This window comes from Danio rerio, chromosome 14, assembly GCF_052040795.2.
Source record: "Danio rerio strain M-AB ecotype USA chromosome 14, GRCz13ab, whole genome shotgun sequence".
In the NCBI taxonomy this organism is placed as follows: Eukaryota; Metazoa; Chordata; class Actinopteri; order Cypriniformes; family Danionidae; genus Danio; species Danio rerio.
In genome coordinates, this window is record NC_141034.1 from 58,249,175 (window position 1) to 58,270,418 (window position 21,244).

Consider the following 21,244-nt stretch of genomic DNA (forward strand, 5'->3'; position numbering starts at 1 on the left):
TGCGCCACCATGAAACCACACCCCATCTGCTCATGCACATTAAGCAAGTTCATACACAAGGGAAATTATTGAGGTATGTGGACTAACACAAAGTCTAAATCAAGTAATTTTAGCACGTCAAAGCCAACAACAAAATTGTGGCTGGTGAAAAGTGGCTAGTAACATTGGAAATCTACTAGCCACAGTGTCTGCTGATCAAAATAGTTAATGTCGAGGCCTGCCTGTGTGCATATATGATAAAGACTGTAGAGTGCCATTTTACATTTGATTATTACATTTTTGATTTGAGGAGATTTTTTTAGTTTTTACAAGTCAATGACAGTAGACAGTGAAGCTCTACTAATATAGGTAAAAAATCGTTTAGTGGATCATTTGCATGTTTTTATGAGCATTTCCAGCCAGTTTAACACATTCAGGCACAATAAACTAATGTTTGGAACTTTAAGATAGATTAATTGTACATGTGTACATGCATGATGAAGACTAGCAGTGTTATTGCACATTTTGATTATTTAATTTTTGATTTAAGGAGTTGTTGCAAAGTTTTTGTTGTTTTCAAGCCAGATTCAAAGCAGAAGTGATCAGTTTAATTGAATGTCATCGTAATGTTATAACCAGGGCATTAACAGCCGCCAAATGCGGGTAGATTTCACCTGTGACAGGTTGGACAGACACTCTCACTAGCCACTTTGGCTGGTTGAAAATAATTGTTAAGTTGCTAGTGCTGGCTCCTCACTAAAGATTAGAATGTTAACTACAGACTGTTGGTCAACATGTGCAGATGCGATTTTAGAATCCAGCAGCATGCCTGACAAAAATAACCCTATACAGGAAAAATAATGTTCGTGCGAGCAAAAGAAAGCAGGTGAATAACAAATGAGAGAATCAGGTGCATGTTGAGACGCAGGCTTTCTTCTGCAGTGACGAGGGCTTTAGTGTCATACACACAACTGATGTGATGTGTCGAGTGTTTTAAAAGCTTGTGCACTCTCGTTTCTGAATCGTGCCTGAAACGCAACTGGTTGAATGGAATGGACTGGAAAAAATGCGATGTTCGTGCACTCTTCTTACCAGAGCTCGAGATTATCTGTAAGCATCAGCCGCTTTCACTTTAACCATTCTTTGAACAGATTTTTACTGGGCCTAATGTTAACCATGTGCACGTGATCATTCTTTCATTATCGCACGCAGAATGTTTCTCACCAGCTTTCTTTTGCTTGCAGTTATTTTCGTTAGCATGGTCGAATTATCCCCCTTTGCATTGCTTTAATAGGAGATTAACTCTCCATTCATGTGTAGTTAACTGCTGATCTGGGACATTTAGCCTGGGCAGACTTCTGTGCTTATATTTAAATACATGACAATGATTTTTTAAAATGTCAATTGTTTTTTGCTGAATAAGAGTGTTTATGCAGCTTTCTTTAGCTTGTTTTGATGCATTATTTAAAATGTGTGGCAAAATTAGTTTGATGTGGCCAGAGAAAAAAGGGTAAATAATATGTTGAGCCCTGAAAAGTCATGTGAAATAAAACAAATAGCAATGCGACACTGTGAAAGCACAACCCATTTCCTTATGCACATTAAGCAAAGTCATACACAACACACGAAAAGTGAAGCGAGGAGGCATGTGGACACGACAAATTTTCATTCATTCATTTTCTTTTCAGCTTAGTCCCTTTATTAATTAGGGGTCACCACAGCGGAATGAACCAACAACTTATCCAGCATTTGTTTTATGCAGCTTATGCCCTTCCTGCTCCAACCCATCACTGGGAAACACACACACACTCATTCACACACTCATACACTACAGACAATTTAACCTACCCAGTTCCCCTATAGCGCATGTGTTTGGACTGTGGGGGAAACCGGAGCACCCGGAGGAAACCCACACCAACACGGGGAGAACATGCGAACTCCACACAGAAATGCCAACTGACCCAGCTGAGACTCAAATCAGCAACCTTCTTCTTCTTGCTGTGAGGCGACAGCACTACCTACTGCGCCACTGCGTTGCCCCATAACACATTTTAAATCAAGTAATTTTAGCATGCAGAAGTCAAATGTATGCATATAAAATATATTTTCCCAACAACAAAACTGTGGCTAGTGAAAACGCCAAGTGGCTAGTAACACTGGAAAACTACTAACCACAGTGTCTGACAGTTAATGTCAAGCCCTGGTTATAATGCACCTTTAAGAAAGTTGAATTGTGTTGGTGTTCACACTCATGATGGAGGATATCCAGTGTTATTAGATTATTGATTTGCCTGAATACTGCTAGACTGCCAGAAAATCATTAAACACTGTTCATTTCATCTGCATCTTTGCTCCACTGTATGTTTTAGTTCTTGCGATTTGATTGATCATAGTTAAATCAGATGCACTTTAACACAGATCTGTTGAGTTAATTTGCTAAAGGTCTAAATAATGCAGCTCAATATTGTTATGCAGGAAAATAAGATGTCAGTGTCATTATTATTTTCCAATACCGGCAGGTGTTTGATCAATATGTGAAGACGCGTGCTGAGGAGGAGAGGAGAGAGAAGAAGAACAAAATCATGCAGGTTAAGGATGACTTCAGGAAAATGATGGAGGAATCGAAACTGGGTGTCAGGTGAACACTGAGAGCTCACTTAATGCTGCTGAATGAGTGTCTGTGATGCTTCTGATCTAAACATAGGATATGATCATCATTACAGGCCAGGTTTAGTGTTCCTCTTTGAAGTCTGCATGAAATCAGCGTTTACACTGTTTATTTCTCTAATTGTCAGTTGTAAGGTGAACGGTTATTGTGTGTGAGATTGTGAATCGATCTTGCACTGTCATTTTCCATCATTAATATTTCCCCTGTTATGTATTTACACAAAAACCTACTTGATCAAGTTGAGCTGCTCTTACTTATTGTTCTGAGATCTTTAGAGCAGGTCTCAATCATCACATCACTAGAGTCTGCATATTTCTGTCTGTGTATGACCTGTTACACCGTTTACATTGTGAAAATTAACATTATTAAGTGATCACAAGCTTTGATTTATTTATTTTTTCAAAATAAGTTTAGTCCCTGTGAAATAAAAATAAAGTTGTAAAGATGTTAGTATCAGGATATCTCTAATCTAGTGCCTCCAAAACTGACAAAAATTCCCATGTAGCAGATATAAATGCTGATGTACACCTCCAGTTTGCAGTTTGTCTCCTGCATAAATGAATCAGTGGTGTTTGTTGGCATCTTCTCATACTTTATCACTTCTTCTGACCAATCAAATGCTCTCTAGTATCTGACATCACATCAAACATCGTATAAAAATGCAGATTTCATTAAATATGCGTGTGTAAGTCATTTATTTAGATGCAAAAGTGATGCCTTTATAGTTGTAATCTAAAACCGTAATCTAAGCATGTGTGTGTGTTTCCTTACAGAACGACGTTCAGTGAGTTTGCTGCCAAACACGCCAGAGATTCCCGCTTCAAGGCGGTGGAGAAGATGAAGGACAGAGAAGCCATCTTTATTGAGTTCATGACGGCATTCAGGAAGAAGGAGAAGGAGAACTCTAAGAACCGCGGCGAGAAGGTGAGCGAACGCTGTTTACACACACACACACACACACACACGCTGCAGATGCCAGTCTTATTAAACTTTCAGGAATGCCGCTTGTCATTTATCTGACATTTAATACAATAGAGAGAAGCGCTCAGCGGGAACGCACAGAAAACCTTCATTATACGCTCCGTTTGTCTTCTGAAAGGCTTCACGTAGAGCTGGACGACATGACCTGAAATCAAACCCTCGATTCGTTATTGAACGATTATTTAATTTTCAGTGTAAGGATTTATTTTTGTATTAGTTTTTCCTCTCATAGTTCATCTGTACTGTAAATAAACTCAATCATTCAGTCATTCTCCTTCAGCTTAGTCTCTTATTCATCAGGGGTCGCCACAGTGGAATGAATCACCAACTATTCCAGCATATGTTTTACACAGCGGAAGCCTTTCCAGCTGCAACCCAGTACTGGGAAATGTGTAGTTGATCAGTTCCCCTATAGCGCAGGTGTTTGGACTGTGGGGGAAACCGGAGCACCCGGAGGAAACCCACACCAACACGGGGAGAACATGCAAACTCCACACAGAAACACACACTGACCCAGCCGAGACTCAAACCACAAAGTCACTGTGTGGCCCTATTGTGGATTATTTTAATGTCAAATATTTATCACCACTAATGTACAATACAACAATATTACAGCCAGAAGGCAATAAAACATTAAAATATTATTTAAAGTATTTTTTGCATTAATGCACAATGTAAACGTAGTCATTTAGCAGACGCCTTTGAGACCTTCTTGCTGTGAGGCCACAGTGCTAACCACAGAGCCACCGTGCTGCTACTCCACTATTAAAGGTGTTTTTATATTCTTTATGATGTTAAATAATTGGGAAAAGCTATTATTACAGTAGCATTGGTAAAAATAAAAAGCGTTTTTTTAAATGTAATGATTACAGGTTCAACATTAAAGTAAAATATATTGCTAAATAAATGCTAAATGTAAACATTGCAGATGGCTCCTCATGATGCTGTATTCATCATAATCACAGATCATCATCAAACCTCGTAAGCATCCTCGTGTATAGTTGTGCGTCTGTGGTGACTCCAGCGGTTATGAATTACTGTGATTTTACTTGACATTAACATTTTTGATTAGCAGACACTGTGGCTAGTAGATTTCCAGTGTTGGGAAAATATATTTTATATGCGTAAATGTGACTTTGGCATGCTAAAATCACTTGATTTAAATGATGTGTTATTTCCACATGTCTTCTTAACTTTTGTTTTATTTCACATGACTTTTCAGGGCTCAACATTGAGCATTTACCTTTTTTCTCTGGCCACACCAAACTAATTATTTTCTTGCCACAAATTTTAAATAATGCATCAAAACAAGCTAAAGAAAGCTGCATACACACTCTTATTCAGCAGAAATGTTCTTATAAAACAACTGACATGTCGTTTATCTAAAGCTACACACAGTATTTTGTCCAGATCATCAGATAACTAAAGATAAATGGAGAGTAATTTCAATATTTCTATATTCAATATTAAAGCAATGCTATGGTAAAGGGGGATAATTAGACCACATTAACACAAATAACTGCAAGCAAAAGGATGCATGAGAGAAACATTCTGTGTGCGATAATGAAGGCATGATCACGTGCACACGGTTAACATGAGGCCAGCATTAATCTGTTCAAAGAATGGTTAAAGTGAAAGCAGCAAGAGCTGCTGCCTACAGAGAATCTGGAGATCTGAAAGGAGCAGGACAGTGGGGCACGAGCTACATTCTTATCCAGTCTAGTTCAAACAGGAGCCAGTTGCATTTCAGAGCACGGTTGTTTTGAGCAAGGAAACAGGAGATTGTGAGCACTCACACGCTTCACATTAGCTGTTCCTCGCTCACAGCATCTCTGAGCAGGAATTGCCTGTGTCTCACCGTGCACCTGATTATCCTCTCATTCGGTATTCACCTGCTTTCCTTTGCTCACGCAAACAGTTATCAATCGAGCTGCTTCTCGATTCTTAGAGCAGATCTGCACACATACTGACAAACTGTCCAAAACTAAAGTTCTAATCTTTAGAGACGAGGCAGCCAAAGTGGCTAGTGGGAGTGTCTGTCCAACCCGCCACAGGTGAAATCAGGTGTTAATGTCAAGCCCTGATTTTACTGTATTTATTACACACATGCTGTTTTAAACTGTGCTACATGTGTGAAACTGAGGCCCCGTTTACACTAGTGTGTTTTAGTTTGAAAACTGTGGCCATCTGTCCACACTACGCCGGAGTTCTCAAGCGGCGAAAACGGAGTGTTATGGAAACGCTGGAGAGGCCGTGTTCATTCTGGAGCGCTGCTTCACCGTCTCAGTGTGGATGAGGGAAAACGGAGACATCTGAACACGGAGGCGCTGCTGAGATTCGCTAGCTGATTGGGGTTTTGTGTCATTGCGTATCCTTCCCTTATTCGTCAAGCCCCTATCACATGACTATAACACACGGCTTTAACACTAGCGGGAGACAGTACTGTAAACAACAACACGGACACAGAAATGGGAGTGTTGTTTGCACTATTGTCTGTTTTAGGCAGCATTGTGCAGTTCTTCATTTGTTACGTTTAGTAACTCGACCTCGTCCTCTGTCCACAACAACACCTCTCCTGCTTTCTTTGCCATCGCGTTTAATGTTCAACCGGCGTTTGCTGACTAACAATAACCAAATGCCGAGCGAGACAATGTCAGAGTGCGCGAATGGTCACATGATATACGTTTTTGGTGGCGTAGTGTGGATGGAGATATGTTCAGAACCGCTAGGTGAAACGCTAGTGTGGACGCGGATTGTTTTTGATCTAAAACGCCGTTTTAAAACTGAAAGGCACTAGTGTAAACGGGCCTGAATCTGGAGCTGCAGCTGATCACAGAGAGCTGAACAGATCTGTTAATCACAGTTTCTTAGCAAATCCTGTTCTGTGGACATGATTGTACACGTTGCTATGGAGACATGTAAATACGCTCCTGTCAGTCAATCCGGTGGGCGGGGAAAACTCCTACATCACGGTGCAGTGGGGCTCGAAATCACTTGGATTTAGATCCTATTAAAATAATTTAAAGCAGATTTATTGTGTTTCTATCAGTCTTGATTGGCCGTGGACACGCTATACTACACACACCTCTGCTCAAACAGCTAACACAAGTTGAGGTGGAAGTATTACCAGAGTTTAAAAAAATAAAATGACCAACATGTGGACATTACGCTGGTTATAGGTTATTAATACCGGCTCTTGTCGATTAGTCATCAAGCCCTGACTGAATGTGGACCTGGAAAGTGCTTAATAGTCTGTATGCAGAGAGACTTTTCAGTGACCCAGCTCAAACACCAAACCGCAGCGTTTAAGGTCTGATTTCTTTAAAGAGCAGGGATCTTCACTGCCTGATTGGTGTAAAGTACTGGAAACACTGCTGTAAATGGCGATGATCTGCACCAGGTCTTTATAATATGGTATACACAGTATTTTCAGTGGAGTTACTGCTCTCATCTGCTGATACAGACGGCATTTGCGTTCACACTGTCTTTCATCTCAGTTTACACTTGAACAGCTACATGGATGCTAAAGTCTATTTAACAGATTATATTTTAATTACTTTTCAACATCGATACTGTTAGAAATTGAAATTGACAGTAGTCACATTAACCGTTCACCGGTAGTTAATCAGTAGAGGAAGATTGGCTGTGCATATAGAGCACATCTGGCTCTGTAAAGGTGTGTGAGCGCTGTGACAGGCGATGCTGTGGTCGTGGCTGTATTCGCTCGGTCCAGACTCTGGGGTTAATCAGCTGATTGCCTTTAGCAGCTGAAGGTCAGCCATCAAACATTAATGCAGTGAAATGTCACCTGTGCGGGGGGTGCGGGTTCACCTGGTGGCTTCACCACAGGACGCCTGTCTCTCCGTCATTATCAAAACACATTAACAACACTCAGTTGGTGCTGTTTAGAGCACTGACTCAATGTTCACTGACCTCTGATGCATGGCAGGAGGATTTATGGACTAAATTATAGCAGGGTGATATGACCGAGATCTCAGATCATGATATACATCATCTCATAACATGCTCTAGACACACCTGTATGCTTTTTCCTTCACTTCAAGTTGAGCTTTCAATACTATACAGTGTTTATTTCATATATATATATATAAACTTTGTGAAGCACTTTGTTCAATGATGGTTGTTTTTAAATATGTAATATAAATACAAATTGTGTTGATAGCAATTAATGTTGGGCAAAGATTAATTACATTTAAAACAGAAGATTGTTTTAACATAATATACACTCACCGGCCACTTTATTAGGTACACCTTACTAGTACAGGGTTGGGACCATCCTTTTGTCTTCAGAACTGCCTAATCCAGATTTGTCGGCTGCACATCCATGATGCCAATCTCCCGTTCCACCATATCCCAAAGCTGCTCTATTGGATTGAGCTCTGGTGACTTTGGAGGCCATTTGAGTGCAGTGAACTCATCGTCATGTTCAAGAAACCAGTCTGAGATGATTGAGCTTTATGACATGCTGCGTTATCCTGCTGGAAGTAGCCATCAGAACTGCCGCTCACTGGATATTTCCTCATTCTCTGTAAATCCTAGAGCTGGTTGTGCGTGAAAATCCCAGTAGATCAGCAGTTTCTGAAATACTCAGAGCAGCCCGTCTGGCAGCAACAACCATGCCACGTCCAAAGTCTCTTAAATCCCCTTTCTTCCCCATTCTGATGCTCACTCTGACCTGCAGCAGATCCTCTTGACCATGTCAACATGCCGAAATAGCTGCTGCCATTTGATTGGCTGATTAGAAATGTGTGTTAACCACCAGTTGGACAGGTGTACCTAATAAAGTGGCCGATGTGTGTTTATTTTGTATATGCGACACACGAACATGCATAGAAACCAAAACAATGTTTAATAAAAATGTATATATGTTATATAATTATACACCCAACACACAAACACACACACATATATATTATGCCAAAACAAACTTTTATTTTGTATGCAATTACAGTTTATTCATGTTAACTAATGCATTAACCAACATTAACTAATTAATGTATTTAACTAACTAGCATTTATTATTCATAGTTCAACATTTATTAAAGCATTATTAAAATCCAAAACTGAGCTTGTCAATGTTAGTTAATGCACCGTGAGTTAACAATGTTAACAGAGATGAATGAACACCATAACAAGTATAATAGTAATTGTTTGTTGATGTTAGTAAATACATTAACTAATGTACCAGGATTTCACCAACAGTACTAACCAAAACAGCAATTCATTCTTACTTTAACATGTCGATCTGCGACTGTTATAATGATCATAGGGTACATCTGCGTCTGCCGTCTCTGAGTCTCGGTGCTGACTGATGCGCTCATATCGTGTGTTCTTTAAGGTCAAGCTGGACTTCTTCGAGCTGCTGTCGGATTATCATGTGGACATTCAGCAGCGCTGGAGTAAAGTGAAGGAGAAGCTGGAGACGGACCCGCGATACAAGGCTGTGGAGACATCTGCGGCGCGAGAAGAGTTCTTCAAGAACTACGTGGAGCGACTTGCTAAGGTCAGAAACGCCGACTTCACAATATCTCGAAAATACTGAGCTTTGGCTGAATGCCGTTCACGTCAGTTTGGTTAATCCTCATGCACATCTGGAGATCTGTGTGTAGGCTTATGACTGATTATAGTGATATTCTCCTCATATGTGCTATTATTTCACGGAAACAAGGGTAACTTGAACATGTCTTACACACAAAAATACAGCTAACTTGGGTTCTGCAGCAGGACAGTCCACTCTTGAACAGCTAAAGAAAAACAAAATGAAGACTTTGCAGTGGCCTAGTCAAAGTCCTGACCTGGATCCAATTGAGATCTTAAAAAGGTGGTATTTTTGGTTCATTACACCTATTTAAGTCATCTTTTTTTTTGTAGCTTACGTAGATATCGTGATAATCTTGTATACCAGGGGTCAACAATCTGGGTCCTGGAGAGCCAGTGTCTGTGCAGGATTTAGCTCCAACTTGCCTCAGCACACCTGCCTGGATGTTTCAGATATACCAAGTAAGAGCTTGATTAGCTGTTCAGGTGTGTTTGATTAAGGTTGGAGCTGAAATCTCCAGGACACCGACCCTCCAGGAACAAGTTTGTCGACCAGTGTTGTATACTGTGATAGAATCTTCAGCGATTAATCAACACTGCTCAATGAGGGTTCATTAGTAAATGTTGGTCAATGCATTCTAATCAGCACATTAATTACAGTTGCAGAAGTTTATTATTTATTACCTCCATTTAATGAAACGCTTATGACTTTTTGATAATGAGTGAGGCATTATGTGTGTGTGCTTCTCCAGAACCCGAGCGCAGAGAAGGAGAAGGAGCTGGAGAAGCAGGCGCGGGTGGAGGCCAGTCTGCGGGAGCGCGAGCGGACGGTGCAGAGGTTTCGCTCCGAACAAACCAAAGAAATCGACCGCGAGAGAGAACAGCACAAGCGGGAGGAGGCCGTGCAGCATTTTAAAGCCCTGCTGTCAGACATGGTAAGATCAGACACAACACCTCACAATACGCAACCATGAGAAGAAGGAGTCAGTAAACACTTATGCTGTATCACACCTGCTAGTCTCGCATAGCCAGAGCTCAGACTGACGGTTCAAAGAGCTTTGGCGCTTTTAAATGGTCAAGCCCCGCCCACTGTTATATGACTGACAGGTTAACTAAACCATCACATTTCATATTTAAATGTCAATCAAATATATCAATGAATGTTTGGGGGTTTTCAGCATAATGTAAGTTATTGATGCGCGTGCAGGTAAAGTCGTCTGATGCCGCCTGGTCGGACACCCGGCGCTCCCTGAGGAAGGACCACCGCTGGGAGTCTTCATCACTGCTGGAGCGCGAGGAGAAGGAGCGACTGTTCAACGAACACATCGAAGCCCTCGCCAAGAAGAAGAAGGAGCAGTTCCGCCAGCTGCTGGATGATACCACATCGGTACACACACACACACACACACAGTAGCTAATACAGTTATGGTAACTAATAAGCTTACCTTTTCTCAATCTGATCATGATGCAGTGATTTAGCTTTAGTAAAGCTGCTTTAAAACCATCATCATTGTGAAAGTGCTACACAAATACACTCTGAGTATACACAAACACAGACATATAACACATACACACCCAGCCCCCTGCTCATCTGACTCGTCTTCTTCAGATCACCTTGACCACGTCTTGGAAGGAGGTGAAGAAACTCATCAAAGAAGATCCCAGATGCATCAAGTTCTCCAGCAGTGACCGAGTAAAGCCTCTCTGTTATTACTGAAACACACTCCAGCGGTAGGTGCTGCTGCGTTTGTCTCTGCTAATGCTGTGTGTGTGTGTGTGTTCGCTCTCTCCTCAGAAAAGACAGAGAGAGTTTGACGACTACATTAAAGACAAATACATCACAGCCAAAGCAGACTTCAGGACGCTGCTGAAGGAGAACAAGTTCATCACATACAAGTGAGACGCTGCTCTGCTCTTATTCTCTGTCCATAATGGAACTCTGCTAATCTAAATCCTGGATCAAATGTAAACACAGTCGGTGCTGTGGTCAACACATTCTTAATGTCTGTGTGAAGCAGATGTTTCAGAGGCTGCGTCTGAAATCGCATACTTCCATACTATACAGTAAGCTAAAATCAGTATGCGAGCAGAGTAGAATGTCCCAATTCCATTCATTCATTCCCATTCATACTGTATACAACACACTTTTTTGACGGCAGAGTAGTATGTTTAAATTCACATGCAGTACCTACTGAGTAGCAGTTTCAGATGCAACTTTTATTTCAGTACGTTGATGTACTTCCTGCTGAAACTGAATATTGTGTAGGGCGGAGCTTTCTGTGACAGGTTTGTGCCTGTGTCTGTTGTGTGAAGTGGAAGTGTTTTACAGGTCACTGTCAGAACAGACTTATTCCAGAATTGTGAGTTCATTTCAACTGATAGCCACTCCCTAAAGCACTGATAGCCACGCCTTCAAAGACTGATAGCCACTCCCTAAAGTACTGATAGCCTCACCTTAAAATACTGATAACCCATCCCTAAAGCACTGATAGCCACACCCTAAAGCGCTGCTAGGCTCACCTTCAAATACTGATAGCTCCTCCCTAAAGCACTGATAGCTCCTCCCTAAAGCACTGATAGCTCCTCCCTAAAGTACAGATAGCCCCTCCCTAAAGTTCTGATAGCTTCTCCCTAAAGTACTGATAGCCACATCCTAAAGTACTGATAGCCACACCCTAAAGTACTGATAGCACCTCCCTAAAGTACTGATCGCCCCTCTCTAAAGTACTGATCGCCCCTTCTTAAAGTACTGATAGCCACGCCCTAAAATAATGATAGCCCCTCCCTAATAGTACTGATAGCCCCTCCCTAAAGTACTGATAGCCCCTCCCTAAAGTACTGATAGCCCCTCCCTAAAGTACTGATAGCCCCTTCTTAAAGTACTGATAGCCATGCCCTAAAATACTGATAGCCCCTCCCTAATAGTACTGATAGCCCCTCCCTAAAGTACTGATAGCCCCTCCCTAAAACAATGATGGCCACGTCCTAAAGTACTGTTAGTCACACCCTAAAGCACTGATAGCCCCTCCCTAAAGCACTGATAGCCCCTCCCTAAAGTACTGATGGCCCCTCCCTAAAGCACTGATAGCCCCTCCCTAAAGCACTGATAGCCCCTCCCTAAAGTACTGATGGCCCCTCCCTAAAGTACTGATAGCCCCTCCCTAAAGTACTGATAACCCATCCTTATATAACTGATTGCGCTGATCTAAAAGGCTCATAGCTCTGCCCTAAAGGACAGATAGCTCCGCCTTTAAGACATTCCATGTGACCAGAAGTGAAGTGGTTGTGGTTCTGCTATTATTATTATTATTATTATTATTATGGTTCTGGTCATTTATACCAAGCTCTACTATATCCACATGTAAACACACAGAAGAAGAGGACATTTACATCTGACAGTGACTCGAATCAATCTATAGTTTCTTTCCAATGTCTGCATGATCATGAGTGTGTGTGTGTGTAATGCTGTGTGACTGTGTGTGTGTGTGTGACTGTGTGTGTGCAGATCCCGTAAGCTGATGCAGGAGTCGGAGCAGCACCTGTCAGACATCGAGAAGATCCTGCAGAAGGACAAACGCTATCTGGTTCTGGACTGCATGATGGAGGAGCGCCACAAGCTGCTGATGGGGTATGTGGAGGAGCTGGAGCGCAGGGGACCACCCCCACCACCCACCGCATTCGAGCCCGCGCGCAGATCCACCAAATGATCACACACACACACACACACACGCTGGCTGGTGACTCCAGGCCTACAGTACAGTGGTGGAGAGAGTTTGACATGCTGCAGTTTCAGAGACGCATGCAGACACAGTAAACACCGCAGCAGAGGCGTCAGTGTGAGAGGTCTCCTCAGATGAGTGTGTTGTCAGAGTGAGCGGTTCATCTGGATCTTCTCTTCATGTGCTGGTGTGTGTGTGTTCTGTATCTGCCTGTGTTTAGTTAAACTGCAGCGTCTTCAGCTCTCTCTGACCGTCCCCATGAGCAGTGCGCTCACACACAGGCTGAGCATTGGGACCAACTGGAGAACGGGCGTCTGATGTATTTCCCGGAGCCAGTGTTGTTTTTATCTCCCCCCCACCCCCTCGCTCCATCCCTCCGTCCCGTCTGAAGGCCGATACGGAGCGTGTGTCTTGTGTTTGGCTGATTTTTATTCTCCTGCAGGACTCTGCTTCTCCACCAGCTCTACAGACGTCACTCCCGCCACAGGGATATAGGAGGGTTAGTGGAGACTCTGTGTGTGTGTGTTTGTTATTTTAACTGATGCTGTGTGAACATACACACACACACACACACACACGAGCTGTTCTAGAAGATGAGTATGTACGGCTGATATGTATTCAGTAGTCGGTTTACACTGTGTTTGGGCTGAGCTGCTCGACCGCGTCTCACGGTTTCAGTGTTCAGATGTTTGTTCATCAGAAGAGATCGGGTTTTTTGGACTTGCTTTCTGTACAGCTGATGTTGAATAAAAGCAAACCCATTTTTTGTAACTTCTCTGACTGCAAAGTGCACACACACACACACACACACACACACACACACACACACACACACACACACATACACACACACACACACACACACACACACACACACAACAGCTCTGGAGTGCTTGTTATTGTATTAAAATGTATTATTTTACACACACAATCCTTTATTAGCATATTTATTCCCTCACATTATTGTGAATATTCTCATGATAAACAGAAAAGGGGAAATTAAATAAATTATTCAACATTAATCAATACAATATATAGAAGAAAGCACAGAGTTTCCGCATTATTATTATTATTATTATTACTGTTCGTTATCATTATCTTGTTGGATCTGTGTGCACGAGACGTCACCACACACTGCGTTCTGCAGTCATACTGCTACCCTTTTAATTTACAATACATCATTTAATAACAACATAATACTGTACAAATTAGGGCTGTGCAATATGACCATATATATATATATTCTATAGACATAATACAGTCTGGAGTCTCATATTATGCAGTAATTGGTATTCTGTGTTGTTGCAGAATAAATGATGATAATGACTTTTCATAATGTATGAGCGCAATATTACACACCGACGCAGACAAACATCATAACAGAATCCTGAGAAGAGTACAGTGTTTACATTTAGCATTATACATCATAAGTTAAAGTGTTTTATATTTCATTCATATTTATTTTATATTCCTAAATATAAATAAATAAATATAAATGAACATTTTCTCAAATAGATGCGTGTTTGTGCACACACACACACACACACACACACAGTTGAAGTCAGAATTATTCGCCCCCTTTTGAATTGTTTTTCTTTTTTAAACATGTTTAACAGAGCAAGAAAATGTTCACAGTGTGTCTGATAATGTTTGTTCTTCTGGAGAAAGTCTTATTTGTTTTATTTCGGCTAGAATAAAAGCAGTTCTTAATTTTTTAAACACCATTTTAAAGTCCATATTCGCCCCTTTATTTGTTTTCGACTGTCTCCAGAATAAACCACTGTTATACAATGACTTGCCTAATTACCATAACTTTACCCTAATTACACTAGTGAAGCCTTTACATGCCACTTTAAGCTGTATAGAAGTGTCTTAAAGAATATCAAGACTAATATTATGTGCTGTCATCATGATGAAGAGGAAATAAATCAGTTATTAGAGATGAGTTATTAACACTATTATAATTAGAAATATGTTGGAGAAATCTGCTCTCCGTTAAACAGAAATTGGGGAAAAATAAACAGGGGGCGAATAACTCTGACTAATAATAATAATAATAATTTTATATATATATATATATATATATATATATATATATATATATATATATATATATATATATTTTTTTTTTTTTTTTTTTTTTTTTATGTCAAAACAAACTTTTATTTTGGATGTGATAAACTTTTGCAGTAATAAAACTGGATTGGATTGGTTGGATGTACAGAATTCGGTATATCGTGATCTATATGGTTATCGTGATCTATATCGTGATCATGTGGTTTTGGTCATATCGCCCAGCACTAATACAAACAATAGAAAAGTGTCCGTGATGGTAGCCGCAGTGTCCAGAGTTCTGCTGAGGTCTGCTCTGTTGTGTTGTGTTGCTGAAATGATTCCTACAGTCTTACTGTTGTCCCCCTTTGGGCTCCTGGTGTTCCCAGGGGATGGGGTCGTTCTCCTGGCTCTGGGAGCCCGTCTCCCGCTCCTGCCAGAACTGCTCCACATCCTGCAGAACTATCCCGTCTTTATTGTTGGGACTGTCCTGCGGTGCGGCGTCCGGCGGGGTCTCCGGCTGCTCTGCCCGCTGTGGAGGCAGGTCAGCCGTCTCTTGGCGTGGAGTGGGCGATTTGGGGGCAGTCGGGGTGTGCGGTCCTGGCTTGTTCTTCGGTGGTTGTTTACGAAGAGTGAGCCTCCGCCATAAATCGATGTAGCCCTCGCGGAACTCCTCGGAGAGAGACAGGACGATGAGCGGGTTTATTAGCGAGATGGAGAACATCAGTATCTGCGCTGACAGACTGAAGAGCACTGGAGGGAACCCTCCACCCGTCTCCACCGCGTGCCGCATCCACACCCACGACACCCACTGCGGGAGCCACATGCTAGCCATGGCTACAGTCAAGCTAAACAGCATTAGCGTTAACTTTCGAGAACGGATCTGAGTCCGCAGGTTCTGCGTCTTGCTTGACCTCCTCTGGCATCTCCCGTACGCCTTCCAGAAGTAAAGAAGAGCGACGCTTAGCGGCATACAGTAGGCTAGGAGCGGGTACGCCTTCACATATATTGACATGAAGTTATGGGCATGGAGTGGCACCATCTGAACACACACCATCCCATTGGGTTCCTTCTGGAGTTTGGAGAAGAGCCATTGGGGAAGGGGCAACACACAAGCCAGCAGCCATGCCAGCATCAGCACCACCAGGATGGTCTTCATGCGGATGCTCACCTGTTTGGTAGGGTTGCTGACGTACCTGTAGCAGGCTTTAGCCATGATGGCGACAGTGAAGCTCTTGGCGGCCATGCAGGAGTGCAGGAACCAGTCGCAGGTCTTGCAGATGAACAGCCCCAGTGTCCAGCTGGCCCGTGAGTACGCCGCCGCTCTGAAGGGAACCGTGAACGCCAGCACCAGACCGTCAGCCATCATCAGGTTCAGGATGAGCCCGTTGATTAGGGACAGTTTACTCTTGCGTGCGTTGGTGATCAGGACACCCATAGCCGTCACGTTCCCGCTGAAGCCAAGAACACAGATGACCCCCAGCAGCACCGGGATCAGCACCCGCAGCTCTCCGGGCTCCAGGTGCTGGTATCCACTGCTCTCCAGGAACGAGCGTCTGTCCACGGAGCTGTTCCCCGAGCTGATGTTCACTGATGCTGGCTTATCCATCTCCAGCTGACAGGCTGCTGACAGAGAAACTCCCTGAAAACCGCGAATAGACTCCAGCAACGGCTCCTTCCCGCGCTCTGTTCCCACTCTTGACTGCGAGGCGCGAAAGCGGGGCGTCTTTATAACGGTCGTTTTGATTGACAGGTCGGCGTTTGACTGACAGCTTCATCCGCGATCCGCCGTCGACGACGATTGAAATGATTTGTGTTAATAAACACCGGCAGCTACACGCGGGTTCGGTTTATTACTTCTGCAGTCACTGGAAATGAAGGATACTTTTATTTCCTGCTGGAGACCGACGCTGGTGATTGCTGATGGAGATGTGGCTGAGTTTTAATGAGGGATTTTACCTCAGGAACGGAAACTTCGCTTGGTCAAACTCAAATAATGTAAGTCTACTCAACTATTTAGTGCTCTGGTAACACTTTATAGCTTATTTATTAATATTTACCGTGTATTTATGTGTGAGATATGTTGTATTCACGATTAATGTGAATGTAGGCTATGCAAAATATGAGTTAAAATATTCCGTCATGTCCTCATTGTGTATGACTGAATTACTTGATCTAAAACGGACTTTTGTGTTGCTAGTTTTTCACACAAAATGTTCCACCTCTTACTGAAGTATAGCCTAATTACATGAATAATTTGTTTTTATTATGAATCTTATGATTTTAACATTATGAGCGCTAATAAATGTTGTTGTTATTATTACATATAGGCTAGTTATTTGAGTGTTATCAGGAAACCATTTTCTATGAATGCCAATTTAAAATGCTAGCCTATATTTAGTCTACTGTAAGAACTGTTAAAGTCACAATTATTGCTATTTGTTTGATTAAAAAGTACTCAATCATTGTAAGAAGTTTGAGATTTGTCTTAAATTCGCCATTTCTTTTTATTTTCCAGTAAAATGTTTCATATATCGGTAAAAGCAGAGGGTAAGTATGACCATTCCTAATAATCTGCCGGTTATCTGCAAACAAAGCTTGTATATTAAAAAAACATGAGAATTGACATTAGATTAAAAACTATTTAAACAAAAATGGTGTGTGAGAGATAAAATGTGTGTGTTTGTGAGAGAAAGTGTGTGTGAGTGTGTTAAACTGCCACAAGAGGGCGTCACTGTTTAACTAAAAACCAAGCAAACCAGCATCAGCTTTATTTCAACTCATTCTCATTTCTTTTTTTTTATTTCAACAATTCCATTAAGCATAAAGACTGCATGGCAAATATTTGCATGTTAGATACATTCTGCACTATAAAACTTTGATTTATTAAGAAGTTTACAACTGAAGGTTGATTTCCTCTTCAGAAGAGAACATTACAGCTTCATTTGTACATAATAAAATTCCCTGATACCACTGAACCTTCACATCATGTTAGGCTACATCATGATACCGGCGCTCCTGTCACCCTCAGGCCAATATGACACAACTGTGAAGTTTAACAGTCTCAGACAGTGGAAAACAAGTGAGATCTGATCATGTGAGTTGTTGCATGCAGTAATACTTTGCACCCAGCACAGCACTGGAGAATGCGCAAAAAACTAAACACAATGGCTAAACTGTAAAGTTATGAGCACACAGTGGAGACTTAAATTCAAGTACTTCAATTCTGTGTACTGAAAAACCACAATTTAGCTTTTCTTATCCCACTTCTCACACAAAGCTATCTTGTAAAAACATTCACACATCACAACCCAAACACCACCATCAAAAACCCTCCCGCCCGAGCACCCACATACCAAAAGAAGGCACACAGCTTATTAACAAAGAAAAGGACGACATGAAATGACCAAACTGGACCAGCAGGACTGACTCCAGAAACGTGAATCAGAGTCACATTCGTAGCTGTGTTTCAAAGGGGATCGAATCCAGTGTGTGTTTGTGAAGGCACCCCTTTGTCTCTTATGCCAGAGTATCAGCCGTTCTGTTCACAGCTTATAATTCTTTACATCACTGCAGTGAAACTTCACATTTGTCCAGATTTAAAGGGTTGGTTCACACAAAAAAGATCATTCTGTTGTTAATTGCTCTCCCTCATCTTCTTTCAATCCTCTGAGAGCTTCGTTCATCTCCAGAACACAAATGAAGATGTTTTAGATGAAATCCTGGAGCTCTCTCATCCGCCAAAGACAGCAAGAGCCCCGAGATGACCAGGAACAAAACATTGTCTAAACATTTAGTGTGTCTGCAGTGGTTCAGCTGTAATTATAACAAGCTCCTACAACCCTTCTGTGTGCAAAAATACTCATTCTGCTTATATCTATGGCCAGACGGAATGAGCGGATGTTTTTTGCTATTTCTGCTGAGAATTATGGTAAAAATCTGTGGACTTATGCGGAATGATTTTGGGAGTTTCATAACTAAAACCCTAATATATGAAATAAAAAATGATATCTTTTTTAACTTTTAATTAATCTTTACAATGCAAATCAATTAGATTCACTTTATTTGGTAAACAAATCAAGTCTCATATAATATCTCTACTGAAAGACGGAAAATATTACTGTACACACTGCACTGTACATAAATCAGATGAACATTTTCATATTTGTCAATAATATTACTGTAATTATTTAAAAACTGAATAAATATAGATTTACGCATATTTACTCAAGTAAATAAACAGAATTAATGATGGGCTAAAAATCTGCTGATTCCGTATGGGCCTACTTATATCTTCTTTCCCTCGTGAGGTCAAGGTGTGTGTTTGTGTTTACTGTACATAACAGAACAATGTATTGGCATTAGAATTAGCTGTATACACACAAACATGGAAACACACTCCATTATAACCCAGCATCATAAGAGGTAAATATTAGGTTAGATTTAGATCATGACGTCAGGTGACCAAACTTTAATGTCTTTAAAGGACAACGTTATTCGGACGTCCAATATCGATGTCAAATGACGTTTACATTTGGTTTATTTTAGGTTGTGTTGGAAAGTAACCAAAATCCAACATCTAATAGATGTCATAGTGGTAATGTACAAACAACGTGTAACATGTACCATGATTAGACGTTGATATTTGGTTGGACATTGACGTTGGGTTCTGAAGCCAACCTGATTTTAATTTCCAAACAAAATCTCCACAACACTGGGGTACAACGTCAATATGACATCATGTTGATGTCCTGCGCCTGCAGGAAAGAGACAAAAGACAGGCATACTAGTTTGATCTTAAGACAACACTCAATGTTTTTGGTCTTGTCTGGAGTTTGAGGCTCTCAGGATTGTCTACAGATGTGTTTCCATCCAAAGATATGACTTGGATTTATGTGCAAAACTGTAATATGTCATAAATCAGTAGTGAGTAAATCAGCATCTCCATCACAGTAGAGCATCAGCTCCAGCACAGGAGAGGAGTGGAGGCTGCTGCACTGAGGGGATTCTCCACTGTGCTGTTCTCCTCTAATAAATGAGTCAGAACACCAAGACCAAACGCAATCAACACGGTGAGTGTGGAGGCTCCTGGAGGCATGAGACGGGAGCGCAGACAGATCGTCACCTTGGAATTTTAAGGTTCTCTCTGCGTTCTGAATGATTTCGAGACATCGAGCTTCACAGTTTTTGCATTCCATAGCTAACAGTACGTGTGTGATATTTGTTCAAAAACAAAAAACTCCTAAAATGTAAACAACTTATAAAAAACATCCCATAATGTAAATAAGTTGTCATTTAATAAGAGTATGTGAATAACTCAATTTTGACAAAATCTCAGAGAGAACCTTGTAATTCTAAGGTGACGAGATGCTCAAGACAGTTCTGGAGGGAATAATAGAAGAAGAATACTGAGGCACTGTGATGACGGACTGACTGAGGCCTTTACAATCAGCACAACAACATTTCAGAATGTGCGTAAAATGATGTGTATGGAAACAGGATAAGAGAGCTTTTACATTTCATCTAAAATGTCTTGTGTTCTGAAGATAAATGAAGGATTTGGAGGACTGAATTGTCATGAGGGAGAGTAATTGATGACAGAATTATCCATTTTTGGTGAACGAACCCTTTAAAGACTCAAGCATTTCCCTTCAGTGAAGACCGTAATAAATAGTATAAATAAATAGGAGTTCATGGAAGATTAACGCAGAGTTAGCTCCTCATCATCTCCTGTGCTAGTTGATCTTGTCCTGGAAGATGTAGAGGTTATTGGTGGCCGCCACTGCGATGATGTTCTCGTACGGATGCCAGCCGGTGTGCAGGATCTTCTTGCTGAAGTCCAGGCTGTCCACACTGATCTCGTCTTTGCGGCGTTTTCCTCCCACACACACTCTGCGCGGCTTCAGTACGGCGCGGGGTTTGCTGTTCTCCCGCGACGCCTCCAGAGTCACATCACGCTTCGTGTTGCGGTCGAACATTCGGAAGAAGTTGTTGTAGGAACCAGTCATGATCACGCTGGGAATCACACATCATCAATATTTATCATCATTTATTGGTCATTATTACATAGCTGTGCACTGATTAATCATTCGCAGTATGATTAATACATCTAGTGCTGTCAAACGATTAGTCATTATTAATCACATCCAAAAAAGTTTGTAGTTACATGATATATACATGTGTATTGTGTGTATTCATTAGTGAGGGGCAAAGATGTCAAATAAAAGTTGGTTTTGACAATATATGTGTGTGTGTGTGTGTGTGTGTGTGTGTGTGTGTGTGTGTG

At 41.4% G+C, this 21,244-nt stretch overlaps 3 protein-coding genes across 8 annotated transcripts in view; 1 reads left to right on the plus strand and 2 right to left on the minus strand.

The window, feature by feature from the left end:
• tcerg1a (transcription elongation regulator 1a (CA150)) overlaps positions 1-13,677 on the plus strand; it is a 31,853-nt gene extending 18,176 nt beyond the window's left edge. For all 4 annotated transcript variants that reach the window (XM_087280164.1, XM_087280165.1, XM_087280166.1 and 1 more), the window contains 8 exon segments: positions 2,499-2,617; positions 3,421-3,571; positions 8,988-9,152; positions 9,940-10,122; positions 10,395-10,574; positions 10,797-10,880; positions 10,983-11,083; positions 12,693-13,677. In XM_087280164.1, the coding sequence (XP_087136290.1) occupies positions 2,499-2,617; positions 3,421-3,571; positions 8,988-9,152; positions 9,940-10,122; positions 10,395-10,574; positions 10,797-10,880; positions 10,983-11,083; positions 12,693-12,894 (1,185 nt within the window). In that variant the 3' untranslated portion in view covers positions 12,895-13,677.
• A 1,380-nt stretch (positions 13,678-15,057) lies between these two features.
• On the minus strand, positions 15,058-16,664 carry gpr151 (G protein-coupled receptor 151). Its single transcript, XM_087282140.1, has one exon. It carries the CDS (start codon positions 16,565-16,567, stop codon positions 15,311-15,313), a length of 1,257 nt encoding a protein of 418 aa, XP_087138266.1. The 5' UTR covers positions 16,568-16,664; the 3' UTR covers positions 15,058-15,310.
• Positions 16,665-17,727: 1,063 nt separating this feature from the next.
• Positions 17,728-21,244, minus strand: part of ppp2r2ba (protein phosphatase 2, regulatory subunit B, beta a) — a 30,906-nt gene continuing 27,389 nt past the window's right edge. For all 3 annotated transcript variants that reach the window (XM_087282137.1, XM_087282138.1, XM_087282139.1), the window contains one exon: positions 17,728-20,973. In XM_087282137.1, the coding sequence (XP_087138263.1) occupies positions 20,694-20,973 (280 nt within the window). In that variant the 3' untranslated portion in view covers positions 17,728-20,693. The remainder of the gene's footprint in view (positions 20,974-21,244) is intronic.